The following is a 25,150-nucleotide window of genomic DNA, read 5'->3' as shown; positions in this document are numbered from 1 at the left end:
TTTTACAGTGTCCAAATTATCTGTAAATAAAAGTGCACATGAAATTAAAGTGCATTTCCTATGTGCTATGCACTATTTACAGTACTTTACATACTTCAACTCATTGAATTCCCATAACCTTAACTTATGGGAACTATAATTTTCTTGTCTTAAAGATGAAGACATTGATGCTTAGAGAGGTTAAGTAACCTACCTAATAAATGGGGAACCAAGGTTTAAATACAGGGAGTGTAGATGATTAAACCATATGGATATCTAGTACATAGACTCAAAATGAGGATGCAAAATTAAAATGATATTAAACTCTACTCTGCCTACCTTTCCCACTGTTACGAGGATCATATTCAATCTTTCTTTTAACAAAAACTTTTCAATTTAGGCACTTTGCTAACCAATAAGACATTTTCTATGTTTTCAAGGGAACTGAAAGATTTGTAAGTGTATAAGCAGTTTTAATATCTTTGAATAAAGCAATCATAGAAAGGTATGCACAGGACTTTGAAAGATCTGGCTGGGCAGGCGAGTAGCCCACTTTGAGTGGTTACAGAGAAGCTAGAAGAGTTAGCCAGGCAGAAGGGTATGCAGGAAGAAGGTCCGCGCACTAACTACTGTCTAGTTGTCAGGAACATTGTGGAGAAGCACAGCTCAGCACAGCTGAAGCAGAGAATGTGAGTAGATGAGGAAGTGGTGAAAGGCAAGGCTAGAAAAGTAAGCAGGAACCTCATCATGAACGGCCTGTGTTAAGGAGTTGGTCTTTATAAAGCTGAAGACAATCAGTGGGGAGCTACTAATAAAGGCTTTTAAGCAAGAAAATACATAGTCCAACGAATGTTTTTGAAAGATAGCTCTGATTACAGCGAAGAGTGGTTTGGACAGTAGACAAACCTAAAGACTAGTGTCCAAGAGCCAAATGGAAGACTGCTTTGGTAATCCACATAATAGAGGGTGAGGATCTACATTAGAGCGAATCCAGTGGGCAATAATAAATATTTGTAAGTTAGCATCAACAGGGGTTGGTGGTTGACTGTGGAGGGATGTTTCAGGCTTGACCACCAAGATAGGTGGTTGCACCATTTTTTTTACGGTCAAGAACATTCTCTTATCACATGAAATGATGTATGTGAAAATGCTTTGTAAACTGTAAAGCACGATATTAGTTCTCTTGACTGCAGTAGGGGTAGAGATGAGTCTTCCAGAAACGTTCTCACCAGCTGGGAGGATAGACATGCAATTCTTTACTTAAAATAATAATGATACCTACTACTAATAAGAATAACTATAAATGAGTAAATGCTTTTATGTGCCAAGCATTGTTGTAAGAGTTGTACATGAATAATAACTCACTTAATTCTTACAACACCCCACTTTACAGATAAAGAAACTGGGGCTTAGAGAGGTTGCCTAATGCCTCATAGTTAGTAATTGTGAAACTCAGAAACAAACCAATGTTGTCTCGCTTCCAAATCTGTGCTCTTGACTACAATAGTATAAGTCTGTCTATAAGACAGACTAAAATCAGTGTTACAAGAAAAGTATAAGTAAAATACTATATGTAGGTATGAAACTGAGAAAGACAAAATTAATAGAGTCCAGAGGGTATAACAGAAGAAAGTAGCATTTTTGCTTTTTAGAAAACCATTTCATTGTTCAATGCAGACCTACTCTCATTCAAAGACCCACGGAGCTCTCATCACTGATTATTCTACAAAACTGTAATGTGCTGGGTTTGTCACTAGATGTTGCTCATGCCATGGTTCTGAATATTGCCCTCTCTAGCAGTTTGGAAAACGAAGTACATCAGTTTTCATAATTAATCAAGTGTTTTATTTTCTCCATGCCATCTTATTCTAATTATTAATATGTAAGATTATGATTTAAAATTTTGAAATCATTTCATAAATAATCTGGCTGTACTCAGATAGGAATTTTGTTTTGTTTCTTTCCTATACTGGCTATAAATGATCTGTAAATTGTCTGATCCTTTCCTCTAGCAGGTATTATCTGACGTATATCATTAGCTTTTACTGTTCAAATCCTTTCAGAGAACCAATGCTATGGATCTGGAAGTCCATCTCTTGCTTCCGAATTTTCTGCTTTCCTGAACTACAAAAGTTTCATAATGCTTACCTCCCTTTAATTATTACTTTGTACCATTGTAGTAACTTCCCATTCATACAATAATTCATCAGCTTTAGGTGCTTCATATGTATGAGATTTGTTTATATATTTAGCTTGTATTGGGTATTTAGACTCCAGAAATCCAGGAGCTTTGGATGACCTACTTAACTCTTAACTCCATTACCTTATTCCCAACTCACCCCAATGCCTTATGAACAATGTGAACTTCACAGCAGAAATCTGAACAAATAGCAAGATATTTCACCCACGTAAAGTTCATCTCAAGAAAATGGCTTGGGAAGGGGCAGTTCTTGTTACAGTTCACCACCCTGCATTTATCACAACTGATCCTCTTTTAACTCTTTCTTCTGTTTCCTTTGGCTTCACTCCAAGAACCCTGAAGTTCTTCCTTGGGCTCCCTCTTTCTATATTTCCCCACTCCAGAAGCCGCCCTGCCATTGTAACTTTCCCCATGGTTGTAGGTAACTCTGAAATGTATAGCTCTAATTCCCGTATTTTAATCCTCCTGCTTGGTGTCTCCCTTGGGATATCAATGAGGATCTTACAATTCAGCATGTGAGAAAGTGACATATCTCTTCCCCCAGCTTCTCCGTACTTTCCCATTTCTGCTCATGACTTCACTATTTTCCCACCTACCATTTTTTAAATGGAAAATAGTATTTCTTTATGACCCCTTATCCAATTAAACTCTGAGTCCTTGGTAAGACACTTAGGGTCTCTTCAGATTGTCTTTCCCTGTTTCTTCCTCTGCCTCACCCATTTCTTCTCATTTGAATGACTGCAATATCCCCCTAGCTATTCTTCCTGACTTGGTCCTCTCACCAATCCATCTCTTGGTGTCTACAGCATTTTTACTTTCTAAAGGACTTTTCTGTTTGCCTATCTCACTAAAAACCTTCACTAGCTCCTTTCTTCCTTCTGAGTCAAGCACCGCCTCCACAACTGTGGTCCATACCATCCATAAGATGGGTGGGGACCTTCTAACCTTATCCTCCAAATATGTCTGTAGTAAATGTGCTCAACTCTGCTCAAACAGTCACCAAGAATCTCAGTAAATGTGTTCAGTACTTTCCCATTTTAATACCGCTGTTCCTGATATTTCCCTCCTTGGTGACATCTACCATCCATGCTTTTTAAAGCCTGCCCTTCAAAGTGTGTCTCAAAACCACTCATTTGATCAAGCCTGTCCTACTTCCTCTGAACTGTAATTATTACCTCTCCTTTGCACCCCATTAAGTTTCCCCATTAAATGTTTATAGTTCTCATTCTGTATTTATCTATTTCTGTCTCCCCTGCTGTGTTTTAATTTGAAGAGGTCATGGATTCTGTTTAATTCAATCTGTCAGCTATGTAGGATCATCATAAAATAGGTAACATAATAGTTAAAAGCACAGATCTTTTGGAATCAAACTTTCTTAGCTACTCCAATTACTATGTGTTAGTTAAGCAGTGGCTTAACCTCTCCAAGCCTTGATATCATCTTCAAAATGGGAACATTGAGAGTACCTGCCTCAGGGCACCTGGGTGGCATAGTTAGTTGAGCATCTGAACCTTGATTTAGGCTCATATCATGATCCCAGGGTCATGGGATTGAGTCCCATGACAGCTCTGCACTAAGCATGGAGCCTGCTTAAGATTCTCAATCTCTTTCTCTGTCTCTCTTCCCCTACCCCACTCTCCTGCTCATGCACTAGCTCTCTCTCTATAAAATAAAAAATTAAGGGGCGCCTGGGTGGCGCAGTCGGTTAAGCGTCCGACTTCAGCCAGGTCACGATCTCGCGGTCCGTGAGTTCGAGCCCCGCGTCAGGCTCTGGGCTGATGGCTCGGAGCCTGGAGCCTGTTTCCGATTCTGTGTCTCCCTCTCTCTCTGCCCCTCCCCCGTTCATGCTCTGTCTCTCTCTGTCCCAAAAATAAATTAAAAACGTTGAAAAAAAAAATTTAAAAAAAAAAATTTAAATTAAAAATTAAATTAAACAAAGAGTACCTGCCTCAAGCCTTGTTACAAGAATTAAATGAGATTATGTACATAAAGTGCTTAGCACAGGGTGTAACATATGGTAACCATGCAAAGAATGTTCTCTGTTGTCAGTATTCTTTTTGTAGTCACTGTACAAAGTAGATGCATAAGAACTTGACTAGAATGACTTGAAGGGGGACTTCTAGCTAAAGACAACAGTAGAAAGCAAAGTATTATGTTAAATAAGACCCCAAAGTAAAAGCCCATGTTGGAGAAAAGGCCCACATGGATGTATGTGTTGTTCAACTCTGCATCTTTAGGCCTCATAGAATTTCTGATACGCGGCTGGTGCTTAATAGTCATTGGTTGCATTCACGTTATTAACAAATAAGGTGCCATGTTTGTATGAGGATTATGAGGACAGAGATCAGACATTGAAGGAAGCTCATTGTCAACCAACTTCTGCACAGCTGTTAGGATTCACACTGTGATAACAGATTGGCCTGATTTTGTGTCTACAACTAATGACAATGTGTCTTCTAATGACTTTATGAAGAACTTGCTGAATGTGGACTTAAGCAAATTAATCAAAGCTTGTGCTAGAGAGAGAGTGCATTTCTGAAAATATGCTTTAGACTCTTCCTAAGTACAGATTTACATAACTAGGTAGAGCTTAATCAGATCTTTGGGACAAAGTGAGCAACAATGATATGGTAATGGTAGGTTCATCCTGTACACTCCCATTAAAAGATTTTCCTTGGGTACTTTAAGAAAAAAAGTTATATTAGAAACAAAAAGTAATGGGATTCCCAGACAGAAATCTGTGTTTAAATGGCATTAAGGCTGTGGCTCAAATCAGCAAAAGCCAGGAAATCCAAAGTTAACCTTTATCCAGGCTGTTGTGCCATTTTTTCCAACTCTGTGTGTGTGCTGGTGAGCAGCCTTCCCTTTGAATTTCCTACCTCTGGCAACCAAGTCGCTTTGAATTACAGTACTGTGGGTCTGCTATTAAATGGGAATGTACCCTGAGGATATATGCTTATTTGCAAGTGCTTTCATGTGTCCCTGTAAGCCCAGGAGCCATAAACCTAGGTATTTTTTTTTCTTTCAAGTCCCTAAGGTCCCCATTTATGCCTAGATAAGTCCTGCCTTATACCCAGGTAGATGCACTTACGTAACACTTGTGTTGCTAACACTGATCAAGTTTAATATTACAGCTTATGTGTTATAATTCAAAGGCACTTTTAAATGTTTCTTTTCTCTCTTTTCACCAGACATGGCGATGACTTGATTGTAACACCTTTTGCCCAGGTATGTATCCTGCTGGCCCTGGCTTGCTCTCCCTGTCTCTCTGGGTAGTTTCTATGTGTGGCCTCTGAACCTGCCCATTCATCTCCTTTTGTTCCTAACCATCCTGATCATTGTCCTTATAGGTCCTTGCCAGCTTGCGAAGTGTGAGAAACAATTTTACTGTACTGACAAACCTTCATGGAGCATCCAACAAGTAAGCATGGACTTTTTGTGGAGTTATGCCTTCCATAAAGGCAAAAACATTGAACAGCACTAAAAAAAAAAAAAAAGGAAAAAAAAAACATTGCATGGAAATTAGCCCTCCAAACTAAGTTAGGATACATGATGAAATTTGAAAATAGGATGGAACATCATAGTATTTTAGAACTGGTAAGATGTGAGAATTAGTCTGGATCTTCTTAATCTTTGTGCCCTTTACACTTAGTAGACAGTAAGAGTTCAACAAATGAAAGGTGGAGATGAGGATTTTTTTGACATTTATACTTACTGCTTTGGGAAGTATGAATACTTATCCATAACAGATGTAAATTCTATTAAATTTCTTTTGGAATATCTATTAATGAATTCAGAAATTCAGATTCAAGATTAAAGGTACCAAAATATTCAAGTCCAAGTTGCCTTTTGTTTTTGATAATATATAAATAGGTTCATGCAACTTGATGAATAAGAGTGGGATTGTCTTCTGTGCCCCCAAATAGCTATATAACCTTGGTCAGTTTATTGCTGAACCTTGGTCTCCTCATCTTTATAATGAAGGGTTTGAACTTGATATTCCTGCATAACTTTCTCCTCCAAAACCATTTCAATCTATGAATCTAAGTATTATGCAGGTTACTATCCAGCATTTTAAAAGATCATCACAGGGCTCAGAAGGTCCTAGAATCAACAATTGTGGAATGACACCCAAGGTACTTCATGATCCAACTCAAGTTAGTTTGATTGGTAGTTGATTGGGTTTATATTTGATGGAGTAGACATGAAAGCTAGAGACTTGCCCAGCCTCTTTTGCAGGTGTATCCCTGTTTGTTCACCTATTAAATAACTCACCCAAGAAGTATTTATTGGCACGTGCTATGCCTCCATGCATACATGTATGTTTTTGACAAATATTTATTGAGCACTACCTTTTACCAGGAACTGGTGATATAATAGTGACCCAAACAGACAAGTTTTCTGCCCTTTCAGGGCTGCCATTTGAATAGGAAGTGCCAGAGCATCTGGTGGTGAACAATCAGACCAAGTCTCTGGCCACATGGGATCACATTCCAATGACTATGGTCTGGTTGCTCCCTGCATGTTCTATTTTCCATCCTAATTGTGGATTTACTGTTCTCTCTTCCTCAAAAGTCTCTCTCTACCGGCCAGTGATTGCCTAGCTAAATCCTACTTGTCTTTTATAGCTCATCTGTACTATCACTGTCACCAGTATGCTTCCCCTGACCCCACCAAGCCTGGCTGAGTGCCCCTCAGTGGTCCCAGAGCACTCTCCCAACCTTATCACACTGTTCATGGGTCTCTGCCCACCACTAGATTGTGTGTCCCTTGAGGTCCTTCCAGAATTACACTTACTTTTCCTTGAATTTCTAAGATTTAACAAAATGCCTGACACATAGTATTTGCTCCATAAATATGCATCCCATGTATAAATGTCCAAATAAATAATTGTTGGAAAAAGACCATAGATTATTTGGAAAATTATATTGTCAGAAGGGATCCCTCCCTTTTCCCCACATTTTTTTTTTCTTTGCAGAATATGACCTCTGGGGCCATACATATTGGCCTCATACCCAATCCTACCACTTGACAACTATGTGACTTGGGCACAATTTCTCTATATCTCAGTTTCCCAATCTATAAAATAAGGTTGCTCTGAGAATTAAATGAGTTGACATGTGTAGAACATTTATAATGGCACCTAGCACATCATAGGTGCTCCATAAATGTGAGCTATTATAATTGATAGCTACATTTCTCTTGCTGAATCCAGGCAGTGTAACACTTCAGAGTTTTCACATCCATTATCTCAGTGATAATCATCATAAGTGCTGTTTATGACAGGTATTGTTGCCTCTGACTCTGTAGACAAGGAGACAAAGCTTAGGGAGATTAAATGACTTGCACAAGAAGACACCAGTTCTGGTGAAGAACAGAGTCAGACTTGAAACCTGGCATCCTGACTCTCACTGCAGCATTCTTTATAAGGAAAAACAGTTGTTGTCTTTCCTGTGTAGGGAAAAACCCAGTTCTTCCTGTGTTTTTATTCCCTGTGAGTCTTCTTTACTACTGAGAAATCACTTTATTTCTGATACTCTGGTCACCAAATATGTGGAGGTTCCACCCCCGCCCCCCCAACAACAAGCAAATCTCCAACACCAGCTGGGTGTCCTACAATTTAACTCCATTCTGACACTATCTACCTGGAGATCCCGTCAGATCCCAGATTAAAGGCTCAGTCCCACAAGGCTGCTTCCCACTTCAGATGTCAGTCACAGCTCAGGTGCTTCTGACTTACTTCCTACAGATCAGAGGTTCCAAGGAGTCCCTCCTCAGGTTCAAAGAATTTGCCAGAGTGGCTCACAGAACTCAGAGAAATACTTACCTTTACCAGTTGATTAAGAGACATGATAAAGGACACAGATGAACAGCCAGATAAGAAAAACATAGCATGAGATCTGAGAGGGTCCCAAACACAGGAGCTTCTGTCCCTGTGGAAATGGGGGGCATCACCCTCTCAGGGTAAATATGTTTGCCAGCCTGGAAGCTCTCTGAACCCTGTGCTACTGGCATTTTATGCAGTCTTCATCACATACACATGGTCAATGATAACTCTGGTTTTAGCCCTTTTCCCCTCTCTGGAGGGTGAGAGGTAGGGCTGAAAATTTCAAGCCCCTAATCCCGGCTTGGTCTTTCTGGTGACCATCCCCTCCCAGGAGCTTACCTAGAGTCATGTCATTGGAACACAAGATGTTCCTGTTGCTCTAATCACTTAGGAAATTATAAGAGTTTTAGCAGCTCTGTGCCAGGAATTGGGGGCAGAGACCAATATATTCTATTTCTGTTACCTCACATTTTTGCATTCACTACACTAAATACGTTTTCTTGGTTATGGGAAGAAATCGCTGAATATTTTTAACAGTCATTTAGGCAGAACTTAGGGAATAGATGAAGGTCAGAGAGCCCGAAGACAGAGACATGAGCTAGGAGTGTTTTCAGGAATTAAGATATTAGGAGTGAAGCCCTGGACAGAGATGATGGAGGTGGGAACTGGAGAGGAAAGATTAATAAGGATACATTTCAAAGGCTTCTGTGGTTTAGCGGGACTCAAGGTCACTGCACTGCATAGCTCCAGGGCGAGAGTGGGGGTTGTTTTCAGTTACCATTTGTTAGCAAGAAACTTGGATATTCTTTTTCTGTAAGTATGGGAACATTCAGCCTAACTGTGCTGATTAATAGGCTATGTCAGCTGAAGCTACTTCCTTGGGAATCAGGTCTTTCCACAGCCTTGAGGGTTTTGAGCCACATAAACCTTCAAGAACTAGAGGACCCTAAGACCATAACTGCTATATACAGAGCTGATCCAGAGTCCATTCTCACACTGTGACTGAGGACCACTCTCCAAATCATGGCCCTTTGCATCACCTTTGGTCCAAACCAAACCACACTCACCAAACAGAATAAATCTCCGTCAGTAGGATAGTTGTGTCTGATGATCTTTCTCAGATCCATCCCCACCCACATTTGTAGAGTTGATCCTAATTGATTCCAAGCATTTTCTTTTGTCTTGTCTTGTCTTGTCTTGTCTTGTCTTGTCTTGTCTTCTCTCCCTTCCCTTCCCTTCTCTTCCCTTCCCTTCCCTTCCCTTCCCTTCCCTTCCCTTCCCTTCTCTTCTCTTCTCTTCTCTTCTCTTCTCTTCTCTTCTCTTCCCTTCTCTTCTCCTCTCTTCTCCTCTCTTCTCCTCTCTTCTCCTCTCCTCTCCCCTCCCCTCCTCTCCCCTCTTGTCTCCTCCCCTCTCCTCTCCTCTCCTCTCCTCTCCTCTCCTCTCCTTTCCTTTCCTTTCCTTTCCTTTCCTTTCCTTTCCTTTCCTTTTCTCTTTTAAGTAGGCTCCACACCCAGCACAGAGCCCAACACAGGGCTCCAGCTCACGACCCGGAGATCAAGACCTGAGCTGAGATCAAGAGTCAGATGTTTAACCGACTGAGCCACCCAGGCACCCCCACCCAAGCATTTTCTTGAAACCAACACCACGTAACAGAAGTTCAAGGCAGGGCATATGTTCTATTAGAGCTTCCCTGGGAGGCTGAGAACTCAATGATGTGTTTTAGCTACAAATGAAGCCGCTTAGGGGGTTCACTTAATGAACCCATTGTATTCCTAGATAGTCAGTACCCTCAAATAAAGAAAACTGAGGACAACAGTACCTGCCAGGAATGGATCCACCATACTGACAGCATTTCCCCCACATAGTCACTTATCTTAACAACTGAAACTACAAGATCCATGGAACTCATAAGTGGCTTTCTGGGACATTTGCCTTGGGTTCCAGGGTGCCACTCCTTGGCTTAAATGTAACATTTAAGCAAGAATTCTGTCCTTGGAATGGTTTTCTTGAGACATCTGGATAGTGTGGTTTATTATATAAAAAGGAACTCCCACATAGAACTATACTTCTCTTAAGTCAAGATTTCCTTTATCTTTTGGCTCTTTGCTCTACTGAAAAATAGTTCATTGTCTGCCTGAGCTTTACCACCCAAAGGGTGAAAATCTCAGTTTCTGTTGAGGTGATTTCCTTGCACTTCCGTGAAATGTTCCATTGAGAGATGCTTGATTGGGCCTGTATTTCTTGGCTTCAAATTAAAAGCTATTATTTCTTTAGTCCCAGGAGTTAATTTTGCAAATATGGCTTTCATTTAGAGCTGTTAATTCAGATAAGCATCCCTAAAGCATTTACTGGCTTCAGCTGATGGAGAAATCACATGAATGAGAATGCCCACCATTCGTCAGTCTGATAACCAGGGAATATAGCAGCTAGAAGCAAAACGGTGTTCCCCATCATTCAACTGTGTCACTAACATCACAGAAATCACCAGTGGCTATCAGGAAATCATGTAACATCTCTGTATCAACATTCTTCCAAGGCATAATTCAATCAACATGTATGTAATCTTTGAGAAAGAATTAATAGCCATTTAATTTTGTTTTCATTGTATATCTTTCATTGCTTTATGTCCTTTGGCATGGGATTTAAATTAGCTGAGAATAATAAAATCTTGAGCATTCAGAGGGGAAAGAACCCAGCCAAATTTCCTCAGAGTAAGTGAGGAAATATATGTAAAACCCTCACACAGGAGCTGGCACACTGTAAATTAGCAGTAAATGTTATTTGCCTCCTGCCTTCCCCAAGTGAGGAAGAAACTGAGAGGTTCAGTGAGTTGCCGAGGGCTATATATTTAGAAGGTGCCAGAGCCAGGATTAGGATTCCTGTCTTCTGATTCATAGTCCAGTTCTTTCTCCACTGTACTATTCAGGGCTGTAAAATATTATTAACTGCTGTGGCCAAATTATCCTCCCTATTAATATCACCATCTTTAATCCAGGCACATAACTTAGGATTCTTCTATAAGTTAGGAACCACTGGAAACTGGGCGACCAATGGCATTTTCTTCTGGCACTCATGACGGTTTTCTAATTGGCACTCTCATGCCCTGTAAGTAATAATGCAGCTTCCAGAAGTCATTCACTCGTTTAGTTTGTGTTGAGCCTCTTCATTATACCGGATCTTGGGAATAAGTGGTAAGCGAAATAAACATGGTTCTTGCCTTTGCAAAGCTTGCACACACAGATGCTTATCTGGATTAACAACTCTAAATAAGAGCTTTATTTTCAAAATGAACTCCTGGGACAAGGGAATTTATATAATTTATGTCATTTTCAAGAAGACATTGGGAGAATTGGGTGCCGTGAGTAGCCTAACTGTTAAGAAAGCAAAGATTCCTGGGGTGACTGGGTGGCTCAGTTGGTTGAGCATCTGATTTCAGCTCAGGTCATGATCTCATGGTGTGTGGGTTTGAGCCCCGCATCGGGCTCTGTGCTGACAGCTCAGAGCCTAGAGCCTGCTTCGGATTCTGTGTCTCCCCCTCTCTCTGCCTCTCCCCCACTCACACTCTATCTCTCTCTGTCTCTCAAAAATGAATAAGAATTAGAAAAACTAAAAAAGAAAGAGATCCCCAAACATTTAGGGTCTCCTAGTTCAATGTCTTCTTTCACAAAAGCCACCCTTGGAACTCAGGAAGATAGGCAAAGTGAAATCATTAAAGACATGTTATTAATCCAATGAATACATATTGAATACCTATATCATAGCAAATATTTTGCCAATTCCAAGGTGACAAAGATGAATGAGATTCAGTCTTTGCTTAAATCTCTTGCAGGTGAGATAGACAAGAAAATAGGAAGTGAGATACAGTCTGAACAGCGTCATGATGGGGCAAATGTAGCAAACCGTAGGTAGCATAGACAGTGACTACTCCCACTGGGGAAGGCTTAGCTGAGGAAGTGATACCTGAGGGGATTCCTAGTACAGGGGAAGGAGTTTGCCACTGAAAAAGAAGGAAAAGCATATAAAGCTGAGCAAAACATATGCAAAGGCCCAGTGACACAAGTGTATGCTGTGTTTGTGCAACTGTGGGTAGTATGTAGAACCAAAACCAGATAAAAGGTTTTGTAGAAAAGGAAACCAGATAAAACATTCTCATGGTATTTGGCTCCTCAGATGATTTTTACATCAACGGTTCATTCAATTGACAGTTCACCAATATTTATGGAGTTCCCACTATTTGTGTGGCAGGTTGGTGGGTCCTACAGAGGCTATATGGAAAGGAGTCGGCACTGAATCCTCCCCTCAATGGGTCACAGATTTGTGGTGGGGATAATATGTGCCCATATGAGTTGTAACATGAGGAAATAACCTTAAAGGTACAAACAAGGCACCATGGGATATTAGAAGAGGGGTCAATTTTAGCTAACATGATGACATCCTTCGCAGAAGATGGCATTTGACCTTTGAAGTTTTGATTCTGACACCGATTCCAATGTGTGGATTTTTTTCCCCACACATCCAAGCAATTTTTCCTTAACATCAGCTGAGTGCCTTGCAGTTCAATTCAATTCTGACCTGTCTACTTGGAGATAGCATCAGATCCCACAGGTTGAGGGCTCAGTCCTGTAAGACGACTCACCACTTCAGACACTGGTTGCAAGTCCAGTTTGCTACCTGTACCTCTGACCCACCAACTACAGATCAGAGGTTCCCATGACCCCTCTAGCCAGTTTGCTAGACTGGCTCACAGAACTCAGAGAAAAATTTTCCCTACTAGAATATTGGTTTATTATAAAAGGATATAATTCAGTAAGAGCCAAATGGAAGAGAGGCATAGGGCAAGGTATGTGGGAAAGGGCAACAAGTCTTCCATTTCTTGGAAGGTGCCCCTTTCCCCAGTCTCCTTGCATTCACCAACCTGGAATGCAAGGAAACACTCCAAACCTGGTCCTTTTGGGTTTTTATGGAGGCTTCATTACATAGCCACGATTGATTAAATCATTGGCCGCTGGTGACTGAACTCAGTCTCCATCCAGCTCCTCTTGTCTCCCCAGAGGTCTGAGGAGGGCTGAAAGTGTCAACCCTCTAATCATGTGGTTGGTTTCCCTGGCAATTAGCCCCCATCCTTAGGTTACCTAGAGACTTTCCATAAGTCTCCTCATTAACATAACACAGGACACTTTTTATATCTCTCTTCACTTACAAAATTCTTAGAGTTTTAGGATCTGGTAATAGGAATGAAGACAAAGATCAAATACAGATTTCTTGCAGCAGCGCCTAGGTAGCTCAGTTGGTTGAGTGTTCGACTCTTGATTTCAGCTCAGGGCATGATCTCACAGTTCTGGGACTGAGCCCTGAGGCACGTTCCATGGTGAGTGTGGAGCCTGCTTAAGATGCTTAAGATTCTCTCTCCTCAAAAAAAAAAAAAAAAAAAAAAAAAAGATTCTCTCTCCTCAGTGTGGAGATTAAGATTCTCATTCTCCCTCTGCTCCTCTCCCACTTGCACGCACACTCTCTCTCTAAAATAAATAAATAAATAAATACATAAATAAATAAATAAATAGATAGATAAATAAATAAACAAGCATAGATATGTATTTCTTATCATAAATTACAATATCATAGAAAGGTAGGTGATATTTACATGTGTGAATTTGTGTGGGAGAGTTTCCTTTTCAGAGGAATAGCCTGAGCAATATCAAGAAAGGAATAGGACCTGTTCAAGGAAAAATAAGCGATCAAGTCTGGCCTTGTCAAAGTACAAGTTCCTTCTTTCCTTCCTTCCTTCCTTCCTTCCTTCCTTCCTTTCTTCTTTCCTTCCTTCCTTCTTTCCTTCCTTCTTTCCTTCCTTCCTTCCTTCCTCCCTCCCCCCCTCCCTCTCCCCCTGCCTCTCTTCGTTCCTCCTTCCCTCCCTGCCTCTCTTCCTCCCTCCCTTCCTTCCTTCCTTCTTTCCTTCCTTCCTTCCTTCCTTCCTTCCTTCCTTCCTTCCTTTTTTCATTCTTTGTTTCAATAAGTATTTGCTGAGAGCTTAGCATATGAAGGGCCGTCCTGGGTTCCAGAGATCCTGTAGTAAACAAGTTGTTCCCTGCCTGCATAAATTTTATATTTAAACTAAGGAGCTCTATACTGAACACTAATTACTGCCTGTTTTAATTACAATTTTAAAGTGCTGCTAAGGAGAAGTACAAGATACGTGAGATCCAACAGCCAGTCAATGGTTTGAGATGAAATGTCAGGGAGGAATTCTGACAGATAAGCTGGGAAAAGTATGTTGAGGCCAAAGAGCAGAGGACTTTGAATGCTCAGCTAAGGAGTTTGGAATTTTATCTCTTACTTTTCCTGAAAAACAGCCCTCAGTATTACTGCAGGTGTTATCAGCAGATGAAATAGTGGAAAGAGAATGCACTTTGGATTCAGAAAGACAGCATTGAATCTCAACCATGTCAATTACAAACCATGTATGCTCCAGCATATTTCTTAACCTCTTAACTACTCTGCTTCAGTTTTCTTATCCTTAAAATGAGATGATTGTATTCTCAGTGGAAGCTAAGAAGTACGTAGCATGATGTCTAGCCGAAAAAAAGTAATCATTGGATGGCAATGACACAGAGGGTTTAAAAGTACCTTGCCTAGAATGACCTAGCTAGTAAATGTTTGGTAAACATGAATCCTTCCCATTAGACTCTGCAGCTGTCACGTCACGTATGCTACCTGGAAGCTAGATGACCCCTAATAGATCACGGATGGATCTGGTGCTCTTAAGAACCTAGAAAGAAAACTTGTGGCCATACCAGTGGAGAGACCCTTTCTTAACAACATCTTTGCAGGCTATTCTCTGTCATTTATAATTTGGCTTCTTCCCCAAACTTGGTTGTAGATCAGAATTCATAGATTTATGTAAAAAATACAGATTCTCAGGCCTCATCCCAGATATGCTGAAATAGACTCTCCAGGGATGGGAAAGGGAATCATATTTTTAATAGCTCCCCAAGTGAGAACATTGCTCATCTATGCTTGAGAACCACTGACTGGCCTAGAGTCTCAGTCCCTTGCTTGTTGCTAATATGCTATTGCTCTTTAGTGGGCCAGACAGCCCTCTATTCTAACAGTTCTGAAAATGGGCCCCCCAGACTGGCAGCATCAGCACCATGAGTGATCTTTTAGAAACGCACACTCTCCAGCTCATCCTAGGGCAGTTTGCTCAAAGACCCTGGGGGTTGGGTTCAGTGGGGGTCTTGGTAAGCCCTCTAGGTGATTTCTGATGACCCTAAAGTGTGAGGGCTACTGCTCTATACTATTTGGGCAGGCTCTTCTGTAATGCACTGGGTAGAAGTTCTGCAAAGCATGAAAAGGTTGGTAAGACCAGCAAAATTGGGCGGTAGGGTTGAGAAATAAACAAGGAAGAAAAACAAAAAAGAAAAGGAGGAGCCCCAGTACTCCTGGAGCACAAGTTTGTTTGCTACTTTTATTGGACTCTTAATATCAGCAGGCTTGTTACAATGTAGAATAATGCCCGTTCCTCTGTGAAAGACCACTCCTTATGTTAAGCAACCTGGATTCCTGTTCTGTGTCTTTTGGCGACTGACTTCACGTCTCTGGGTCTCAGTTTCCTGAAGCGCAAAAGGGAGGCCCAGACTGATTGGTTTCTCAGGACCCCTTTGTCTGGCATAACTTTCTACCACACTACCAAAGGAATTGGGATCCACTCTGACATTTGGTGTTATTCCTGAGCAAGCCTATTGTCTGAGGGCCTTTTGGAACTGTGAAACCTAAAACAGAGGGGCTGGTTAGGGACCTGGAGTAAACGACTTCCTTCCCGAAGAGTTGGAGCATCCAGGAGGCTGTGCGTGGGGAAATTCCGGGCCATCTGGATGTCAGAGGATTGCAGTCATCCACCAGTGTTACAGGAGCCTGCCTTCCGAAGACAGCATGATGTCATTTGATAGCTCATTATGACCTGGGAAACTCCTCAGTGATCATGGGCTGGGGTGAGGTGTGGGGGTGTGGGGGGGAGGGGAACATGGGGGTGATAGTGATACAAAGACTCAGGCCTTCTTTTCTGTCTCCACAGGAGGTCCCCAGCTGCTGCTAGTCAGCCACCTGTCTCCAGAGTAAACCTGCAAGGTAAGCACCGTCATGAGGCCTAAGTCCGTGTTTCAGAATCATAACACGTGTCATTTGTTCAGCAGCTGTTTTAGAATGATGGCACTTACTTGCATATCAGGGTCCTCCAAAGTCTCTCGATGACTTTTTTCAAAGACATAGTAGAGTTTTACTTCTTTCCCTGTAAAACCAAATGAAAAGCAGTATTAAACAATTGTCCCATCATGTGCAGGCCTAGGTTTTCAGGGTGCGATGGATGTGTGGTATTGCTGCACCCCAGGAGAGAGACAGAAGGCAGAGCTGGATTGACACTGCAAAGCGACCTCAGCTTGCTGGCCCCGGTGTGCTCAGGAGAGCTAACTTCAAAGACCGTCAGGGGCCCCCTGGTTGGCCCCACAGAGCATATTAGTGGTTTTCCTCTTAGCGTCAACTATAGGTCCCACTTGAGTCTACATCCTTTCCAGGTGTGAAACCAAAGGCTGTTCCAGGTCACAAATCATTTCCCTTGGAGGTCATCCAACTTTGTTCCTCAGATATGTGTGTGTGTGTGTGTGTGTGTGTGTGTGTGTGTGTGTTTAAGAAACCTAACCTCTCATCTTTCAGTGCTGTGCATATGCTTTACATGCAGAGTTGAAAGCTATGTAGGGGAGGGGCTACCCTGAAGGAACACCAGGGAGATGGATTGAACATAAACTGTATGTGACAAAAGATGCAACCTGTTATGTGGCATTGTTTCCAAGTCCAAAATGGAGTTTCCCCCTTGAATCTACCCCCACTAGCGTAGCGGTAGGCCTGAGTAAAAACCACAGGAGAAACGAATAAGTTGAGCTCTATTGAGATTGCCTGACACCAAACAGCACTGCCTGGTACACTTCTCTGTTTCCAGCTTCGGTATTCCCTTTGCTTTATACTTAACCATCTTCCTTCCTTGCATGTAGTGTTCTCTGGCTGGCATCACAGCCACGTGAATAACGGACATAATACAGAAGCCCACCTTCTAAAGAAAGGAACAAAAACATAGGTTCCATTGACTCCTTGGCTTCTGAAGTATTTATAGTACACACCTTTAAACCTATTTTTATTAGAAAAAGACTGAGAACAAGAATAAAAGTGAAAGGAAGATATTAAGTAAAAGTAAATTTGCCTGTAGACCCCCATGGTATGAAATGGAGAGAAGAAAATAGTGCTCTGTCCAGGGGCTTCAAAAACCTGCTGTGCTGATGTACCGTTTCCTTTAGAAGTTTGATAAAAGGAAACTCCATAGAGGGTTTTACCATATAACTGGTGTTACGTAGTCAGTGATCAAAGGAGGTGGTTTTGAAACTCCTTTATCATTTCATCATATTAGCCTACCAGTGAGACACCTTTGCTCACATTTCTGTTCGCCAAATTCGCTCCAAAGCCTTTGACAGCAATTCGAATATTTAAACTGTTTTCTTTTTTTTTTGTAATAAATACTGACACACATTCAGAGAATCTGTGATATTTATGGCTCTATAAATTAGCTCATTAGCTAGAGATGTTGCTGGAAAGATCATTTTGTGATTTTTGGCACAGTGACTACAGCTCGGCAACTAGAGATTCTTTGGCTAAATTCTTTAAAACAATGGAGCAAAGAAATAACAATACCACTTAGGCAATTTGTTTTTGTCTGTCTTTGTGGCAAACTACAAAAATTCTGGCTTTTCATCGGGAAGAGAATGTAGCGATACCAATTATTACGTAATTATAGGTTTCAAAATCTCCTTAACGCTTAAGCCCAGTCAGAAGAGGAAGGAGGATACACACATCCTGTGTTTTGTTCTTATTATCAGCTTAAATAAGTCAGGCAGATTTTTCCTGGTATTTTAATATTTATCAGCGTGTGACAAAGAGGTGTGTTTAAATAGAAAGTTTAAAAGGGAATGAAAAGTAAGTGGCTCCAAGCAAACCGCATTGAAGGCTGAAGCAGTGCTTTCAAAGATGATTTTTCATGATAATAAGATCAGGTTTTCATTTATCATCAACTCAAGTTGGGCTCATGTATTTCAATTGAGATCTAAGATAAAAGATACAAGAAACCCACGATCATTTAAACAGATTTAGCAGCAATCTAATTTGTTAGGAAATCCTGACTATTCTTGTACAAAGAGCAAGGTATAAGAGAGAGAGAGAAAGAGACAGAGAGAGAAAGAGAAAAAGCCAAATACTTTTAAGAGGTTTTTTTTTTTCCATGCATCTAAATGAAGGAAATGCAATTCATTTCAAAAAGACAATTGTCAGGACTTGTTGCTAAATTGGTGCATTGGGTCTTACAAATTGATCACTGACTGAAATTATTCATGGGGGACATAAAAGCAAATCACTTAGTCTTCTATACCTTTATTTTCACTGTTGAAACAAGGTCATTCTTTTCAGTTCTCATGGTGCAACACGAATTTCCCTCCTCTGCAAAGACATCCCAGTATTTTTTTTTAAATCAGTGTAATTGCTCCTTTTTTAATTATTTTTATTTTTTTTTATTTTTTTATTATTTATTTATTTATTTATTTTTTTTTTGCACTATGGCAACAATTCCATTCTAGATTGTGTTCTAATTCATGGCTTATGGATCTCCTGCAATGGAGCACTTTGAAGTCAGGCGCTGTGCCTTATTCATCCCCTGATTGTTCAAAACTCATTAACATAGCTATTTTCACCTACTAGGAAGACAGTAAATCTTGATGTGGTCAGTATTGCATAAGTATGTGGGGTTTACTTTAAGAAAAAATGTTCATAAATTAAATTTTAGTTATGAATCAATATTTTCATCTCTATGAGTATGAAAAATATTTAACTGTGGTTTTTTTTTTTTTTTTTACTATTAAAAAACATCAGTTATTCCACTGGAATTAAAAAGGTTTTGAAACACACTTTGTAACAGTATATATATGTACATATATATTTGTGTGGTCATACAGGTTTTGACAAAAAGAGTTAAATACAAAAAGTTGGCATTTGGTAAAGTATTGAGAATGTAAAATCCAGAAAGTATAGTAGCATAGAAATGATATACTCCCGATTTAAGGAGAAAGATGCACTAAATCCTGCTGGGGGTGTTGAAAATGCTAATGCTATAAAGTCAGGCAAACATCTTAATTTTTATCATGTTTTACTTTTTCACAAGCAGGAATTCTAGGCTTTTCTACATGATGCATGAGGATTGGAACAGAAAGGGAGAAAAAATAGAAGAAAGAGCACTCCAAAACAAAGCAGGGTTCTATCATCTGTACACATTCAACATGGAAACTGGAAGTAATTTTCAGGATTTCAGGCCTCAAAACTATTTCAACTGAAAAAATCAGATAATTGAGGAAAATCAATGTGTGTGTGTGTGTGTGTGTGTATGCATGTGCATGAGTGGGTGGGTGACTGTGTGTGTGCATGTGTGTGTAGGATAATTGTCTCACTTTTTCCAACCATCCTATCCCTTGGCTTTGCATGCATTTCAATAGTGAGTACAGATATGTCGTGGAAAGAATTCCCTGAAAGGATAAATCATCAAGTGTTCACTGCCTTTACCAAATGACTCTTTGCTTTATAAAAGGATTAGGCAAGTATTCCTTTTAATGGCCAGCACCTCCGATTCATATAAATGTGACTTGACCTTTAATATATATCATATATACAACATTTTAGCAGTCAAATTGATGTGTAAGGTGGGATATTCTATATTAATCTTCTAAAATTTAGCAATAAACATGTTGAGTAAGAGCATTGCCAATATAATAGATCGGATGATATGAAGAACAACCCCCCCCCCAGACCCATGGGTCTTTGGAAATGACAGCATGACTAGAAAATTGCCTGAGGACTTCAAGCCAGACTGCTGCAGACCCAGAGCCTTTCCCAGCCTGGGTCTCCATAGCCCTGGTTGATGGTGGTTTTCAACACCAGCCAATTAGATGTTTTTCAAGAAATGCCTGTATGTGGAGAAATAAGATGTGATATTACAGGACTTTCTGGTATGTCTGAAATAGGTTGGCCTAAGTGAAAAACAGACTTAATTAATTTTTTTCAGTGCTCATGGGAATCCCTTTCTTCTATTATGTGTCCAGGCCATTCTGGGGGAGGAAATGAGTCTTTACCAGTTGATAAAACAGAAGAAGGGTACTTCTGCTAAGAAGCCTATTTCTCAGTATGAGTTCCTCCCATATCTGTGCTTGGTTGTAAATATCCCCCAGAAGGTTCATGGGGGTGTGCCAGATGCAGGGTCTGCTTGAGGAGTGGACAAGGGGCTCAGAGAGTTGTCTTGGATTCTAAGAATTTCAAAAAGTCATGACATTGATTGAGTTCTCATTCTTTGCCAGGGCTGCCAGGGCTTAGGATGAGAGACCAACTGTGTGTGCTTGAGTAAAGGGCTCTCTCTCTGAGAACCACAGCAGTGGCCTGAGAGCCGGCCTGTGTCAGATGACTGGAAATGAAGCCTGGCATAAGCAGGACATTTGCTTGGTTTCTACATTAAGCAAGAACTCTGGAACAGGATTACAACACTTAGGGACAAATACGAATAAAATCAATTGTGTTACCAAAGGCTGTGGCCACACATGATAAAGGAGAGATTGGGGGAGGAGGGCGGATAACAAAAAAAAAAAAAAAAGAGAGACAGAGAGAGAGGGAGAGAGAGAGAAAGAGAGAAAAGGAGAAGAGAAAAAAATAAAGGAAAAGAAAAAGAAAAAAATAGAAATGTCGGATAATTTTTTCATTAGTGTTCTGATTCTCCTGTGGCCTGAATTATTGGGATAATTGCCTTAATGACTCACCTGGAGTGTTTAAGCAGCCTGCATACAAAGTGATAGGGCAAATGCACTAGAAAAGCCCCAGTAATTCTGGGAATAATTCCCCAGATGGTTGTTTTATAAGAACTGCTTTTGTCTAAAATAGTCCTCTTCTGAACATTTACCCCCAGAGCATCAACATTGAGCTATTTATATTGATCTGCAATTATTTCATATATGTCTAAAATTAAGTGTGGGTAGTTGCAAAAACATTGACAAGTCAACTAAAGTGTGAAGAGTTAAAATGTTACCCTTGAGCAAACATTGCCAAAAATAAAGCCCTGCCCATTAATGGCTATTTCACCAGTTGAAAATTAATTTCTAAATTTAGTGTGACCATTTCTTCGTATTAAATGGAACCAATGAAACCTGCAACATCTAATCTCTCACTTGCGGCCTAAAGACTTGAGTTCGTTCCGGGATGACTCCACTTCATGTTTTTGTACTGCTGAGAAACACCATCCACCCACCCACCCCTGAAAGTTGGAATCATGCATGTTAGTAAGTATTTCAGTTATGCTATTGACGTCAATGGAGTCATTAAATAGATTGCTGGCCCTCCCAGAGGCAAATCACTGCCAGGGACCTAGATACAGACACGTTTTTTACAAAGACAACCATCAGGTTTTGCTATAGCAGTAAGCCAGAGAAAGGGAAAAGTTTATACTGTAGCAGACCTATCTCCAAACACAGTTTATTTTTTTCTTTTCCATTTTAGTTCCGGCCTTTCTTTCTCTTTGGTTACAGTAGGCTCAGGCGATGCCCAGATATTGTGGCCTCCGTGTTTTGTGTGCGAAAGCATCTCCTGTAATTGAGACCGTAAATAAAGGGTGGCACGCAACTTTTGCAAACATGTCTCACCTTTAGCTGTACACAGCCCATCTTGGTGTTTATTTGGTGGCATAAATTGTCCGGGCAAACCACTATTGTCCACCAGTAAGGCTGGGTCTGATATATAGTTCCCTGAATAAACAGTTTCCTCTGAACACACACACATATACACGCACGCTCAGTTTTGTCCTCTCTGCCACTTCTTTGCGGCTTCTAGCTACAGCCGTCCATTTATGAATCAACCTTTATGCAGCCTGCACCGTGCTGCGGGCTGGGGCTCCTGAGCAAAGGGTGGAGGAGGAGGCTAGGATGAAAGATTCACTTCTCTCAGCTGCCTCATCTGCAGAGCCGCCGCAGGAGACAGGAGGCTGCCCACGTGCCTGTGTCCTCCCAAACCCCAGCTGCTGCCTACCTCAAGCCTGGTCATGCAGCTCCCAGGCGTGTGGGAGAGAGCCCTTCAGGAAACATCTGTCTCCTTCTGGGTATTTTTGACAGCTCTATTTACCTGGACAGTCCCGGTTGTCAGAGCCAAAGATTCACCTCACACCTGGACTCTTCTGCCTCATAGGCTCAGAGTCAGGGAGCCACGTAGAGCAGACAGCTTTCTTCAGGTCTGGTCCTCTGAATCCATCATGTTGGCTTTAGCACCTGTCTCCCTCACAACCCCCCCCCCCCCCCATGCTTCCTTACTCCAGCACTGCCCTACTTGCTTATCAGTTAGTATGCATATAAATGCCAGACATCTGACCACTCCTGGTAACTTGGGAGGTAAATCGGGAGGCCCAGCTCCATCCCCCCTCCACCATTGCTCCTTATTCTCTATTCCTGGCTTTGAATAGTGGCTTCACCATCTATCCTTTATCTCTGTCTTCACCTCAGACAGCCACTTCTTGCAGCCTTTTCTGTAATCATGCCCCCTCCTTTCTTCCCCACCCCCCTCTTCCTTAGTTCAGTGCTTCATCCTCCCATACCTAAACCACGATGGCGGTCCTCCCACTTAGTTTATTGTCCTCAGTCCTTCCCCTCACTCTTTCCCCTCATTGCAACCCACCCTCCATTCTGGTACTAGAACTATTCTTCTAAAACCAGTCTTAAATTATTTCCTTAGTTGGCTATGCTTTGCCTTCAAGTGGATCCCCGCTTCTTACCAATTCCTCCATAATTTGCTCCTAATTCCTTCTCTGTCCTCATCTTTTACTTTAACCCCTGCCCTCATGCACAGTTGATGGCTGAGGTGCCCTGAACATACTATCCCTCAAATATGCCAGGCTCTTCTTGCCTTTCTACCTTTGTACATACACTCCTTCTGTCTGGGCTGCCTTTTCCCAAAAATATTACTCACATATTCAGCTCAGGGATACTCTTACATTGTCAGGTGAACAACTTCTTTCCACTCGCTGATTCTTGGATTCTGGAGTCAGGATTAAACTAAATACATAGTCTCAAACCAGACCCTGATGTATAGTACATGCTTAGTAAATACTAATTCTTTTACCCATTTCCATCTGGAAAGTACATCCTCTTTCCTTCAAGATTCAGCATATGTACCATCTTCTGTATGTGCTCCCTGCAACTCATCCAAAATTACTCTCAGTTATTATCTTAATTATTATCTCAAAATCTCATTTGCTGTTCATGTCATATTCTGCTGTATTTATTTATTTGATTTGATTCCCTTTTAAACTAAGACTGTCCCAAGTTCAAGTACTAACCTTTTTTTTTATATATCCCCAACTTATAAAATGTGACCCAGAACATAGTAAATGCTCAATAAATATTTATGGACTAAACAAATACGAATGAGTATATGCTCATGCCTGAATCAGAAAGGACTAGAAATCTCATATTTGGCTTGTCTAAATATCTTCTAGCTCTTGGGCATTTACACAATGCTGACATTCCTGACTAATCTTGACTACGTGTGACTTTTCTCCCCTTAAAGTAAGCTCTTTATTATCCATTACTTCAGGAAGAAGTGGCAGGGTTAAATACAATTTAAAAAAACAACTAAATGTGACTGGCCTGTGACTCTGTGTTGTATACCCTTGGTGCCTAGCACAGTGCCTGGCACAAAGCAGGTATTCAATTAGTATATTGAATTGAATTGGGCTGGGAATCCCTGGGTCAATACTTTAGACAGATTATTTCTCTAAGACTCAGCATTCTTGTCTGGAAAGTGGGTATTTTAATATTCTATCTTGTAAGATTGCTATGAGGGCTAAATGACAAAAGCTATGTGTGTAGTGGTTAAAAGTGAAGACTCCAGAACCAAGCTGCCCCTTGCGAATCCCAGCTGCATTAGTGTGTGACCTTGGGACCAATTACTTAACCTCTCCATGTCCCAATCGCCCCGTCTCCAAAACTGGGATGGAAATTTTACATACCTTGTATGTTGGTTGTAACGATTAAATGTGTAAACATACAAAAAGCACTTAGAATAGCTCCTGACAAGTGTCAATAGTAGTATCATTTGATTAAACATGTTAATGCAACATGTTTCCCATAGCACCGAGCACATAGCAGGCCGTCAGCATGTCACAGCTAAGAGGCCAGGCCTGCTGGCCTAAGTAGGGAACCAAAACAGAAAGCCTTGTTCAGATCTGTCTCAAAGGTTCCGATCTACTTCCTTCCTATAGGAATACAGTCTAGAAGCAAGCTTTCTTTGAAGTTTAAGATTTGTTTCCCTTAAAACCATAAAAACCTGCTAATATGGAAATAGATTTGGAGCCGAAGGTAGCCACTATACGAGAGTGGCTCTTTCTCTTAACAGATTGCAGAGAATGGTCAGCTGGGATTCTGATAAACTGGATCTTAGCTAACAGAGACTTTTCTCTTGCTAAAATGAAGCCGGAGAGGACTTCACTTTGTAAGATCGATTAATTGCAGCTGTACACTCATTACAGTTGTATTTATTTTAAAAATTTTTTTTTTCAACGTTTTTTATTTATTTTTGGGACAGAGAGAGACAGAGCATGAACGGGGGAGGGGCAGAGAGAGAGGGAGACACAGAATCGGAAACAGGCTCCAGGCTCCGAGCCATCAGCCCAGAGCCTGACGCGGGGCTCGAACTCACGGACCGCGAGATCGTGACCTGGCTGAAGTCGGACGCTTAACCGACTGCGCCACCCAGGCGCCCCAAATTACAGTTGTATTTAAATACAATGTTCAGGGCTTGGTGCACACCTGGACAGGCACAGGCTTTTCAGCCCAGGGCGTTCAGCAGAGAACACCAACAGGAGCTTCCCTTTGGCGAGAAAACTAAACCTCCTGGCAGAGTCCAGCTAGGGGAGGGCTTTGACTCTTTTTGGAAAGACTCTTCTGCCCTGTCTCAGTTACTTCTGAGAATGGGAAGACCCCCTCGTACCCCCTATACCCCTTTCTCTTCTCTTTACCGGGGGTGGGAGGAGGTAGGTAAGA

The 25,150-nt window shown here is 41.1% G+C and overlaps 1 protein-coding gene and 1 long non-coding RNA gene across 2 annotated transcripts in view; both read left to right on the top strand.

Moving 5' to 3' along the window:
* PDE4B (phosphodiesterase 4B) overlaps positions 1-25,150 on the top strand; it is a 528,481-nt gene that overhangs the window by 407,222 nt on the left and 96,109 nt on the right. The window contains exons 5-7 of the mRNA XM_049618514.1: positions 5,371-5,407; positions 5,530-5,600; positions 16,075-16,127. Of these exons, the coding sequence (XP_049474471.1) occupies positions 5,371-5,407; positions 5,530-5,600; positions 16,075-16,127 (161 nt within the window). The remainder of the gene's footprint in view (positions 1-5,370; positions 5,408-5,529; positions 5,601-16,074; positions 16,128-25,150) is intronic.
* On the top strand, positions 18,971-20,657 carry LOC125913419 (uncharacterized). Its single transcript, XR_007455014.1, has 2 exons — positions 18,971-19,379; positions 20,435-20,657. It is a non-coding gene; the product is annotated as an uncharacterized LOC125913419 (long non-coding RNA).

This window comes from Panthera uncia (assembly GCF_023721935.1).
Source record: "Panthera uncia isolate 11264 chromosome C1 unlocalized genomic scaffold, Puncia_PCG_1.0 HiC_scaffold_4, whole genome shotgun sequence".
Classification (NCBI taxonomy): Eukaryota; Metazoa; Chordata; class Mammalia; order Carnivora; family Felidae; genus Panthera; species Panthera uncia.
This window is presented reverse-complemented; position numbering and strand designations above follow the sequence as displayed.